General features: G+C 45.4%; 1 protein-coding gene across 15 annotated transcripts in view; it reads right to left on the bottom strand.

Annotated features, from left to right (window-relative positions):
- The window catches only part of SRRM1 (serine and arginine repetitive matrix 1), a 118,657-nt gene that overhangs the window by 32,876 nt on the left and 72,397 nt on the right, over positions 1-13,384 (bottom strand). For 14 of the 15 annotated variants that reach the window (XR_003859197.1, XR_003859196.1, XM_029619832.1 and 11 more), the window contains 4 exons: positions 11,024-11,065; positions 4,931-5,032; positions 3,819-4,298; positions 2,903-3,119 (listed from right to left, as the gene is read on the bottom strand). Coding sequence is in view for 13 of the 15 variants with exons in the window: in XM_029619832.1 (XP_029475692.1) it covers positions 2,903-3,119; positions 3,819-4,298; positions 4,931-5,032; positions 11,024-11,065 (841 nt within the window). In the remaining 2 variants the exon portion in view is untranslated. The remainder of the gene's footprint in view (positions 1-2,902; positions 3,120-3,818; positions 4,299-4,930; positions 5,033-11,023; positions 11,066-13,384) is intronic. The other variant, XM_029619826.1, reaches the window with a different exon arrangement.

Consider the following 13,384-nt stretch of genomic DNA (forward strand, 5'->3'; position numbering starts at 1 on the left):
TTGCTCAATATAAAAACACCATCAACAATGCAAAAAAAGAATTCTTCTCCAACAAAATCACCAAATTTCATCGCAAACCCAGAATGTTATTCTCCATAGTACAAAGCCTCACTAAAACTGCCCAGGAAACTACATGCACCAAACACGGAAGTAATGACTTTGCAGAATTCAACAAGAAAATATCAAACCTAATACAAACCAACCTAATTGACAACAACCAAAACATCAGATTGAACATTAAGGTAACCTCAACATGGAAAAACTTTGACACCGCCTCCACCCTTGAAATTCAATCAATCATAAAAAAAATGAACCCCGCCAACCACCCCTTAGACAGCATACCCATAACAACTCTCAAAGCTATCGAACCCACCATATCTAAAACTCTCACTAAGATCATCAATTTATCCCTGACTGAAGGTAATTACCCCAAATGCCTCAAGTATGCAGTAATCATACTAAAAAGATACTAAAAAAAAAATCACACTAAAAAGATAATAAAAAAACAAAACACCCAACTTGGACCCTGAAATCCTAGCTAACTCACGCCCTATTTCAAATCTACCTTCATAGCCAAGATCATTGAAAAAGTCGTACACTCCCAACTTGATTACCTTGAAACAAACATCCTATCACCAACCCAATATGGATTCAGAAAGAACCTAAGCACTGAAACTCTCCTACTCTCATTGAACAACCCAATACTAAGAGGATTCGACAAAGACAAAAGATACCTACTCATACTCCTTGACCTCTCAGCTGCCTTCGACACAGTAAACCACAATATACTCCTAGAACTGCTGACTGAAATTGGTTTAACTGACACCACCTTACAATGGTTCTCATCCTACCTATCAGACAGAACCTACCAAGTATCAATTAACAACCCGTCCAAAAAGATTAGCCTCAACACTGGAGTTCCCCAAGGATCAGCGCTATCGGCGACTATTTAACATATACCTTCTTCCTATATGCCAACTACTAAAAGACAGTGGAATCACCCACTTCCTCTACGCTGACAACATTCAACTTCTAATTCCCATCCAAAACTCAATTGAAGAGACGTACAAAGAAACATCTGCTCTACTTGTCTCAATTAAACATCTTCTAACATCCCTGAAACTCAATCATCGACAAAACTGAAATAATCCTCATGGATAGAAAACCCAATCCAACACCACCACTCCAACTCATACTCGGCAATCAAATGAACCCAATACTCCCTGTCACCCACACCAGAAACCTAGGAATAATTATTGACAAAGAACTTTCATTCAAGAACCATATATCAAACAAAATCAAAGAAGGATATGACAAACTACTAATCCTAAGACGTCTGAATCCATTTCTTAACCCTTATGACTTCAGAACTGTTCTACAGCTACTCATATTCTGCAACTCCCTACTGATCGGAATACCATCTACCAATCTCAAGCCTCTCCAGATTCTGCAGAACTCAGAAGCCACAATTCTGACTGGAACGAAGAGGAATGACCACATAATGCCAATACTGATTTCACTACACTGGCTTCCAATTAAATCCCGAATTGAACACAAATCCATGACCATCATACACAAATTACTAAACAATGAACATCAAGGTCAAATTGGTTTAAACATAACCCCCCAGAATCCCCAAAGAAACTTACGTTCAAACACAGGCCGCTTAACAGTGTCCCCGTCCCCCCCCCCATCAGAGATGCTCACTTGACAGCAACCAGAGAAAGAGCATTTTCCATCGCCTGCCCTAAAATATGGAACTCCCTCCCAAAAGATTTAAGAACCCAACCTAACCTCAAAACATTCAAAAAGGATCTAAAAATGTGGCTGTTTTACAAAATCTACATTGACCATCAAGCATCACAACATCCAAACATCCACGCAAAAACAAGTCATCAACCAGCACCAAACAAACCCTTCTCATTCAAAAATGATTTTATTCTGGACTATAAAAAAGAATAACTTTACGTTTATAATATGTATCTTGTTATACCCTTAATTCACATTTGTTAAGAGAATGCCTTTTGAATCTTGTAAACCATTGTGATGGCTTCACCGAATGACGGTATATAAAACTCAAAATAAATAAATACATTTTTAATAGAAAGCAATTTAATTTGCTCATTTTCTGAAACTTGAGACTTGTAATAACTTAAAGGACAACTTTGGCTATAAAAAATACCAGAAAACTGGAACAATTCTTGTCCAAAGCAAGAGAATCCCTCATTAATTTAAACAATTTTGGGGGTTTCTTTTGAATCCCTGTCACTATTTTCAGCAAATACAGTAACTGCTTCAAAACAGCAATACCAGCAACAGAAGGTCGTTAGGTAAACATTCTTCCCACTTTCCCCGTTTCTGAAAGCTCCTACTTAGCTGCTCCTGCCAATAAGGATTTTTTTTCCACTTTAAATACTCACCTTACCAAACCCCTGCTCAAAATGCATTATAGCTAGGATACAGTGGCTATTTCCCTGCCTCAGAGGGCTTACAATCCAAGTTGGTACCCAAGGCAATAGAGGGTGAAGTGACTTGTCCAAGGTCAGTGGCAGATACAACATTTGAACTCTGGCTTTCCCTGTCCTCAACCTGCCACTGTAACCACCAGGCTACTCCTCCCACTCAAGGTGGAGATTTGAGGTGGGCCCCATGGCTCGGCAGCATATTTATGACTCGCCCCTCTCCAAAGGCCCAAAGCGAGTACATAAACCATCAAATACAACCCCCAGTCCAGTTCTGCTCCTTGGACCAGCTAGGGCAGGGGATGCTTCCCCAGACATTACTCAACATCAAGATGGATGCAAAACCCATTCGAATTCTTGCAGTGGATCAAGTTGGATATTTCTTCCCTAATAATAGATGCACATTCAGACAATTGCTTTACTTAAGGAATTATACAGACCCTCACAGGAGATGGACTTGGCGAGGCGCTTTTGGCTTTCTTCACAGGGGCTGGAGGGGACCAGCTGGCTGAATGAGAGCAGGAAGGGGATGCTGCGGAGGGAGGTGGTGCTGGCAGCTGCTGCTGTGGTGGCGGCTTTTTAGGTGCTGGCTCGGGTGACCCTGATGGAGACCTTGAAGAGGACACTCTCCTTACAGGTGGTGGACTTGGTGATGTCCTTCAAGAAGAAAAAAAAAACAGCTTTGAATGCAGATTCAAATTTGTATTACTTTACTGCAAGCATTAGTACAGAGTTTAAATTGCCTAAAATTATTTTCATCAATTTACAGGAAAATTCATGTACCACTTGATTACATGTAAAGAAATGCAACATTATATTCACTAGCTGTAGGTACTGATTTAACAGGCTATACAGTGGATTTAATTAGTCTTCAGGGGAGTAGGGGTGGGAGAGAAGTTTTGAAGAGAAGGCAAAATGTATCACTTTCTCCAACATGGCTATAAAATAAAATAGATAGGAGTTTTATTTGTGTGTGGGATTATGTGACCTTATCAATGCACAATTATCTACCTTATTTTATGTAATATTCTCTATCTACCTACCATGTATATGCAATATTGATAATCATTTTTTTTAATATTTAAATCTTTATTATCTAACAAATAGGTATTTATGCACAAAACTAGTCACTCCCGCTGAGGAGCAATAGGAGATTCTATACAGCTCTCATCCACTCTGTACTAAGATTTGCTAATATCACTAAATGTATAAGAGCGCACATTTATCCAGAATGTACAACCCTCCTTTTAAAATAAATAAATAAACTTTGCTGGGAAACCACACAAAACTTAGTTGAGGACCCTCCAATTCCAGGTGAAGAGCCACTTCTAACAAATGCATCTACAAATATCTTACTTGTTTGTCTTCTTAGGCTCCGGAGTCCTCGACACTCTGCGGATAGGCCTGGTGCTGGGAGAGGGGGATTTCTGTCTTCGCGGTGGGGATGTGGATGACCCCCGAAGTGGTGGCGGTGTTGCTGAGCTTCGTAGGGGCCTAGGCCTTGGAGAGGGTGAATGCCGTTTATTCTGGGGTGGAGAGCGAGTTTCCCGGCTGGGCCTGCTTGGTGGGGACCCTTTCTTATGCTTTGAGGACACAGAGGGGGAGCGTCTCTTTGTCACCGGAGGGCTTCTCTGCTTTGGTGGTGGTGGTGGTGAGTGTGAAACACGGCGCTTGGCTGGTGGAGAGGGAGATGATCTTCGCTTAGGAGGCGGAGGAGGGTGATGCGGAGGTGAAGATGTTCTTCTCTTAGGAGGCGGGGAAGGCGAAAACCTCCTTTGAATTGGAGGAGAGTATCTCCTAGGAGAAGGAGAGCGTCTGCGTGGAGGAGATGGAGACCTATAGCACCAGAATTCAGGAGTCAAGAAGGGAGAAAAATACTATTTAGGAGATTTTAGTAAGGCAGAGAAAGAACGCAAAACTCAAAAGTTCAGCAGTTTTTCATGAAAAAAAGAGCTCATACACAGCAGAGGAATTCTTCTCAGAAAAATACAAGCATCATGCCAAGTGAAAGAAATTTGTGTTATGTAAAGAGACTGCACAGCTATTTTCTGCCCATTTTTCTATCTAAAAAAAAGTTTCACAGTTGTCACAAAACAGTGAAAGACTTTGGCAACAGGGGAATTTCCATTAAAACCCCTGCAGTGCACTACACTGTTCTTTAACAGTGGATGTGAACTTCACTAACTGGGACAAACAGAGGTTCACTTGAATGCTCATTTATTTTCATGCAGGCCACAAACAATATTTTCCTTAGCAGAACATTTAAGTAACTTGAGCTATTAACATGGAGAAAAGCAGCTTGCTAAATAGTTTCTTTAGGAAACTATTAGGTTTGTTAAAAAGCAAATTTTATTTCTCCCATGTACCAGATCAATGCAAATAAAAACTTTTCAATCTGCATTAGTCTTCTTAGGGCAATGCAACAGTATGCAGCCAAGGTTTCCAGTACGGACGGTAAAGGCACTCACCTGCGCCTTGGTGGCGAGGGCGTTCTACGTCGCCTAGGAGGAGGGGCAGGGGAGGGAGTGCGCCGTCGTCTGGCTGGAGGGGGCGACGGGCTTCTTCTCCTCCTAAAGCACACAAATAATGGATGTACCACTACTTAATATTCTATTGCAAGTCAGCAAATGTTGCTTACCTATAACAGGTGTTCTCACAGGACAGCAGGATGTTAGTCCTTATATATGGGTGACTTCACAGGATGGAGCCCAATCACGGAAAACTTCTGTCAAAGTTTCCAGAACTTTGACTGGCCCCTACTGGGCATGCCCAGCATGGCACTAACCTTGCAGCCAGCAGGGGTCCCTCTTCAGTCTTATTTAAAAGCTACAGGTAGTGCCGAAAAATAAAACAAACCCAACAACGCGGGGTGGCGGCAGGGTTTCGTAAGGACTAACATCCTGCTGTCCTGTGAGAACACCTATTACAGGTAAGCAACATTTGCTTTCTCACTGGACAAGCAGGATGGTAGTCCTCACATATGGGTGAGTACCGAGCTGAGGATGTCCAAGTATGCACCAAATGTACCAAGGTGTGCAAGGCACTAGGACTGGGGTGAAGTTTGGCCGAGGGCATCCTGAACCCCATTGGGCAGGCAGAAGGGTGTTGGTACGTCATCCTGTAAACAGGTTACGAAGGACAGACTGGCTGAAGATGGAATCTTGTCTTCCGGCTTTGTCCAAGCAATAGTGGACTGCAAAGGTGTGGAGAGAACTCCAGGTGGCAGCCCTGCAAATGTCAGGAAGCGGCACCGATCGTAGGTGCGCTACTGAAGTTGCCATGGCCCTCACAGAGTGCGCTTTAACACAGTCTTGAAGTGGAATGCCCGCTTGCTGATAGCAAAAGGATATGCAGTCCGCCAACCAGGAGGAGAGAGTCTGCTTACCCACAGGCTTCTCTATCTTGTTAGGGTGGAAAGAGAAACAATTGAGTGCTTTCCCTGTGGGCAGTTGTACGGTCTAGATAGAATGCTAGAGCCCGTTTACAGTCAAGGGTATGCAGAGTCTGTTCTCCTGGATTGGAATGGGGCCTGGGAAAGAAGGTAGGTAGTATAATGGATTGATTAATGTGAAACACTGATATTAACTTAGGCAAGAACTTTGGGTGAGTGTGGAGTACTGCCCAGTCCTGCAGGGAGTTTAGTGTAAGGCGGATAGGTAACTAGGGCCTGTAATTCACTAACTCTGCGAGCTGAAGTGATTGCCAAAAGGAAAATCACTTTCCATGTGAGATGGCGAAGATCACAGGAGTGAAGAGGCTCGAATGGTGATTTCATGAGCCGACCCAAAACCAGGTTGAGGTCCCAAGAAGGGGCCGGAGGACGCAGTGGAGGCTTGAGGTGAAGCAAGCCTTTCAGAAAACGTGTTACAAGGGGTTGTACTGATATAGGAATACCGATACCTTTATGGAAGCAGCTACCGCCCTGACATGCATTCTAATGGAGGAAGTTTTTAGACCTGACTGATAAATGCCAGAGATAGTCCAAAAACTTCGTGATTGGACAGGTAAAGGGGCCAAGGGACTGAGAAGAGCCCCATGACGTGAACCTGTTACACCATTTGTAAGAGTAAGCTTTTCTTGTGGAAGGCTTCCGTGAAGCAATCAAGACACGGGAAACTGGTTCAGAAAGGTTAAGTGGCTGAAGGATTAACCTTTCAACATCCATGCCGTCAGGGACGGTGGAGGCACCAGTCATTTTGAGTAATCAGAAGCGGGTCCTTTCCCAAGGGAATGTGCCTGCGAATGGAGAGATCCTGAAGTATTGGAAACCACACTTGGCGTGGCCAGTGAGGTGCTATCAGGATCATGGTTCCCTTGTCCTGATGTAACTTCACGAGAGTCTTCGAGAGAAGAGGAAGTGGAGGGAATGCGTAGAGTAGACCGTTTGCCCACGAGAGGGAGAATGCGTCTCTGGGCTGAGAGTGTTTGCTGCGAATGAGAGAGCAGAAGTTCTCTACTTTGCGGTTTTGAGGAGACACAAAGAGGTCTGAGGATATCCCCATTGTTGGAAGATGGAATTCGCCACCGAGGGGTTGAGAGACCTCTCGTGCGGTTGAAAGATGCGACTCAGCTTGTCTGCCAACACATTGTCCATTCCCGGCAAGTAGGTGGCCCTGAGGTTCATCGAATGTGAGAGCACCTCCGCCCATATCTGTGCAGCTTCCTGACACAGAAGGAAGGAGCCTGTGCCTCCCTGTTTGATGATGTACCACATGGCCACCTGCTTGTCTGTCTGGATCAGGATGACTTGATTTGAGAGGCAATCCATCGGTGGTGAGAATTAATTGAGGGTCTGCAGCCTGAAAGGGCAAGCCGTGGAGGAGACTGATCTGATTTTTCCACCAGGCTAGAGATTGACGGATTGAGTCTGTTATGTGGACAATGGTCGACAGGGGCTGAATGCTTTGAGTCCATTGAGACCTTAGAGTCCACTGCATGACTCATGGCCAAAAGGGCCATTGGTGTGACATGAACTGAGGACGCCATGAGTCCCAAGAGGATGAGAAAGTGGCGTGTAGTCGCGGAGTACTGAGACTGCAGCTAGTGCGCAAGAGACACGAGGATGACAGCTTGCAGTCGAGGCAGAAAAGCCTTTGCCTGCAAGGTGTCCAAGTCTGCCCCAATGAACGACAAGGTTTGAGATGGGACTAAGTAGGATATGTCGTAGTTGACTAGAAATCCTAATGAAATTAGAGTGTGTAAGGTTAGATTGAGGGACGACAGAGCAGTTTGCTGAGTGGGAGCCCTAATTAACCAGTCATCTAGATAGGGGTAGACATGTACATCTTGGGTCCTGAGGAAGGCTGCAACTACTACGAGGCACTTTGTGAAGACTCGTGGCACAGATGCTAGGCCGAATGGAAGCACTCGGTATTGTTAGTGCTTGGGGCCTACTAGAAACCTCAGGTATTTGCAATGAGATGGCGTTATCGCAATATGAGTGTATGCGTCCTGGAGGTCCAGAGAGCAGAGCCAGTCTCCTCTTTGTAGAAGAGGAAGAAGTAAGCCTAAGGTTACCATCTTGAACTTCTCTCGCTGGAGGTACTTGAGGGTCCAGAATAGGATGAATGCCTCCTGATTTTTTGGGGATTAGAAAGTACAGGGAATAGAACCCTAGGCCATGCTGAGAGCAGGGTACGGGTTCTATTGCCTTGGACTGGAGAAGGAGGGAGACCTCTTGATCCAGAAGGATGGAGTGATCGGAAGTTCTTCACATCAGTAGAGGAGGGGAGTCCGGTGGACGGAGAGAAAGTTCAGATGGTAACCCTGAGCAATTATCGCCAGTACCCATTGGTCTGAGGTCATTGAGTGCTATATGTTCTGGAAGTGGCACAATCAACCTCCCACTGGGGTGTGAGGCAGTGGAAGCTGGCTGCTGCTCTCTAGGTGAAAGTCAAAAACCTGAAGCAGGCCCTGGTTGAGGAGCTGCTTGTGGTTTTTGTTTATGTGTTTGACGAGACTGTGCTTTTTGGAAAGGTCTCGTGGCACGGGATCTGGTTGGTGACGGGTAGGACTTCTTCGGGCGGAATAATGACTTTTTAAGAGTCCTTTCTGAAGGGCTGTTTAGAAGAATAGTCAGAAGGCATCAGAGAGCTGTCTTAGGGTCTCATGATGGTCCTTAAGTTCCGCCACCGTCCATTGAATCTGTTTGCCAAACAGATTATCTCCTACACAAGGCAGGTCGGATAACCTGTCTTGTACCTCAGGGCGAAGGTCAGAAGACTTGAGCCAGGCCCACCTTCTCACCGAAATAGCAACTGCAGATACCCTAGTAGCAGTATCAAAGAGATGTCGTTGATGCCGGACGGTCACCGACCGGTGAATGATGCTGGCGAGAAGTTGACTGTGCCGGTTCAGACGACGTCGATGCAATGGACGGAGTCGGGGTTTGAGCCCGGAAGAGAAGTTCCATCTTCTCCATTCTGGCCTTGCGACATTTTGGTGTCATTAGGGCACATTTGGAGCAGGTCAAGACATCGTGCTCTCGTCCAAGACACATTACACAGACTTTATGGGGGTCTGTGATGGACATGGTGCGACTACAGTCCGGGCACCGATGGAACCCCGATGCCATGGCAAAAAATTGAGCCGCGGTACGGTCGAAGACCAGTAGGCCGTGAGGGCCAAACTCTATGGTAATAGACGGAAAAACGGGTAAAAACTTACCGGAGTACCGCAGCTTGAAAAAGTTAAGAGGAGGGACCCCTGTGGGGCAAATTAACTTTTAGTAATTCCATGAGGAAAATTCCTGTCAGGAATCTCTGCAGAGCTCCTTAACCGCGAGGCTACTGCTGCGTGGAAAAAAGAAGACTGAAGGGGGACGCCTGCTGGCTGCAGGGTTAGTGCCATGTTGGGCATGCCCAGTAGGGGCCAGTCAAAGTTCTGGAAACTTTGACAGAAGTTTTCCGTGATTGGTCTCCATGCTGTGATGTCACCGATATGTGAGGACTACCATCCTGCTTGTCCTGTGAGAACCTTATAACAAGATCACTCAGGTAAAGGCATCAACCAAACATCAAGCTAGAAAAGCTATCAGTCACTAAATTCTGAATCAGATCCAGTTTACATGGCAAAAGGGCTTCAAGTCTTTACACAAGGTGTGGCCCCTATGGGAGACAGAGGTTTGATTCCGGGGACCAGCTTCAGCTTCTCATCAGCTGGGGATGCCTTAGAGGTGTTCATAGGCCTCTTCCCCTAGTGGATAGAGTGGGAGAAGGGAGGGGGTAGAACTTGGTGGAACAGCAACCACCCCCTCCCCAACCCTAAGCACTTATCTGCATATGAGGAAATGATCTCCTTCCACACCAATATACTACAGGAGGTTTTTTTTTTCTAGAAGTTTCTTGCGTTTTCATTCTTTATGTTGTCTTTTCCCTCCAAAAACAATAGTTTTGGGCCCATGACAGCTTATTTTAACTGAAGGTTGAACTCTCCTCCCTAATATTTTTTTAAACTAATTCCTAAAACCCACTTGGGAATTAATACAAAATCACCAGACAAGAGAGAAATGGAGACATTACTTATCTGATAATTTTGTTGTCCTTAGTGGAGACAGATGGACTCAGGACCAATGGGTTTATGCTGCCCTGCCAGCAGATGGAGACAAAGTAAGGTTTCAAAGCTGACGTCACCCTAGATACACCCCCTGCAGTGACCTCAGGCTTCAGTACTCTCTTCAAAAGCCACTGTGGACATACTAGTGAAAAAACTTTATTAAAACAGTTAACCGTAACTTTACTCAACTAAACAAACACTGATCTAGGGACTGGATGACAGCTTACTCGTAATCTCTTGGAATCAATATCCACTCCAGGGGCTCATCCTACTCAGAAGCCCATTTCCCCTTACCTCAACGGTATCAGGAATGTTGTCTGTATGGCACGCCAAGCAAGGAGACTGGAGGAAGTCTTAGTGAAACCCCTCCAGCATCTCTGAATCAGGAGGAAATACTCTTCACTTTTTTTTTTTTTTTTTAAACCTGGGCTCAGCGCTTTCCTGGCTGAGTACAGAGACGGTTTCCGGCTGTATTGGGAGAGGGCTTTGGCCGTCACTACAGCACTTGGCTTCCTGCACCCGCTGCCTTTCAGCAGCAAAGTCCACACCGGGAACTGGCTACTGGATCAAGGCTCACCTCCGAGGATCTCGGAAATCACCTCAGGAATTCTCAACTGGGGGAGGGACCTTTAGGTATCACCACAGGAGAGCGGGGCTCAATCTTTTCTCCAATTTAAAAGTAGAATTTCTTCTTCCAAAAGGTACAGAGATCCCCATAGGGAAAGCATGTCCGCAGATGCTGGAGACGGAGAGAGATACTGAAGGGCTGAGGTCACTGCAGGGCTGTATCTAGGGTGACGTCAGCTTTGAAACCTGACTCCGTCTCCATCTGCTGGCAGGGGAGCTTAAACCCATTGGTCCTGAGTCCATCTGGTTTCATGCTAGGAAATTGAGGTTTTTGCCATTTTAAGCTTCAAGCAAAATGGTTTGTAAGAAACTTCTTTAAAACCAAAGGAGGTCTAAAAAAAAAAAACAACCCAAAAACAGAAAACACATCTGTTTCTAACCTTTTAGCAACAGGTGACTGCCATCTCTTTCCTGACTGCATCCTGAAAGCAAAGAAAAATGAAAGTCTATGACAACTTATGATGAAAAAGGAAAATTGGTTCTTACCTGCTAATTTTTGTTCCTGTACCTCCACACATCAGTCCAGACTCCTGGGTTTTGCCTCCCTTCCAGCAGATGGAGACAAAGTTTCATAGGCACAGTCTCTTAACCCCGTGAGCCACCTGCTTCTCCTCAGTATTCAGAACCCAAACATAAAATATTTAACAAAAAACTTTTAACCAATTAACTCTACTATATCCCCAGGAGCAAGCACAGGACAAAGGAAATTCATAATTAAATTTAGAACATTTCTTAAATTGACTAATGGGAAACCTATGCCATTCTTCAAAAGTAATCAGAATTAAAGTAGAAAGATCGCACGGACTCTCCAACACTCCTCTCCACCATCGTGCGGGACTCTGGACTGATCTGTGGTACTACAGGACCAAAAATTAGCAGGTAAGAAAATGTTTCCTTTCCCTGTATGTACCCAGATCAGTCCAGACTCCTGGGATGTACCAAAGTGGGACTGTGAGAGTCCCGCTCAAAGAACACTTCCATCAAAATTGCCAACGTCTGGGGCCTGGACGTCCAATTGGTAGTGTCTGGCAAAGGTTTGTAAAGACTCAAGTAGCCGTCCTGCTAATCTCTTGCGGCAAAACCAGCAGGCACTCTGCCCAGGAGGCTGCCTGCAAAAGGGTAGAATGAGCCCTTAACCTCTCCAGGATGGGCCGACCGCAACAGATTTTTGTGGAACCAATAGCCTCCTTCAACCAATGCGCTATTGTGGCCTTTGCCGCTTTGTGACTTTTTTTGCACCACTCCATAGCACAAAAAAGTGAGCCAACAACCTGAAACTGTTAATGACCTCTAGATACCGCAACAAAGTCCTTCTGACATCCAAACCTCTTAATTCCTTTGCATGAGGCTAATCAATCTCCAGATTTGTAAAGATTGTAAGCTCTACTGACTGACTTAAGTGGAACTCTGAAACTACCTTTGGCAGAAAAGACGGAACCGTCCTCAGGGAGACTGGAATCTAAAATCTGCAAAAAGGGTTCCCTACATGACAGGGCTTGAAATTCAGACACCCTTCTGGCTGAACAAATCGCCACCAAAAAAACCACTTTCAAAGTCATATCTTTTTTGTGGCCCCCTTAAGAGGCTCAAACTGTGCTTTCCACATGCCCTTGAGGACCAAGTTAAGGCTCCAAGAAGGACACCTTACGAACTGGGGGTGCAAATGCTTCGCTCTGCGGAGGAAACGCACCACATCTGGATGCACTGCCAGAGTTGTTCCATGAACCTTGCCCTGCAAGCAGCCCAAGGCCGACACCTGAACTCTCAGGGAACTAGAGGACGAACCTTTTGTTAGGACTCTCTAAAAAGGCCAGAATCTACGCCACGGATGCTCGCCAAGGATCAACCCCCTGGCTCCATACACCAAGACTCGAAGACTCTCCAAAACCGGGACATATGCCAAGGAAGTAGAGGTCTTAACGAGCTTGCCACAGAGTAGAAATAACATCCTCTGGATATCCTTTCTTCCTTAATTGCTTCCTTTCAAAAGCCAAACCACCACAAACAACTGGACCTGGTGAACTCTGCATGCGGTAGCAAAAGATGAAACTGCTCTGAAATCAGATCCCATTGGGAAAGCAACGCTTTCTGTAGTGGTCTCATATGAGCAAACACACACAGGACCAGCTCCAAGGTCAAGGCCATGGAACAGAGAACCTGCAAGTAATCCCAGACCCTGGGCACTCGGGTGTCCAAAAGGTTCCAAACTTGCACCTGCAGCTTGATAATCCTTTCCTCCATAAGACCTTGCCCACATGGGTATTGAAGAGTGTGCCCAAGAGCTCCAGAACCTGTGAGGGAGAAAGGCAACTCTTAGCCAGAATCACAACCCAAGGATCTCAAGAAGTGCAAGACTACTTCCACAGCCTGTCTGCAAAGGTCCTCCGAATTCGCTTGGATGAGCCAGTCGTACAGATACGAACCAGCATACCCTCCCTCCTGAGGGCTACCACTATCACCACCATTACTTTGGTGAAAGTCCTCGGAGCAGTGGCTAGACCGAACAGAAGAGCACAAAACTGAAAATGCTTCCTGAGTATCATGAATATGAGGTATCTGATGATCCCGGCAGATCCCAATGTTTAATATGCTTCTGTCAGATCCAGGGAAGCCAAGAACGCCCCGCTTCGCACCGCTGCTATGATAGACCTGAGAGTCTCCATTTGGAAACAGGGAACCTTGAGAGCCACTATTATTTTCTTCAAGTCCAGAATTGGACAAAAGGTCCCTTCCTTCTTCGG

Source organism: Rhinatrema bivittatum, chromosome 11, assembly GCF_901001135.1.
Source record: "Rhinatrema bivittatum chromosome 11, aRhiBiv1.1, whole genome shotgun sequence".
NCBI classification, from domain to species: domain Eukaryota; kingdom Metazoa; phylum Chordata; class Amphibia; order Gymnophiona; family Rhinatrematidae; genus Rhinatrema; species Rhinatrema bivittatum.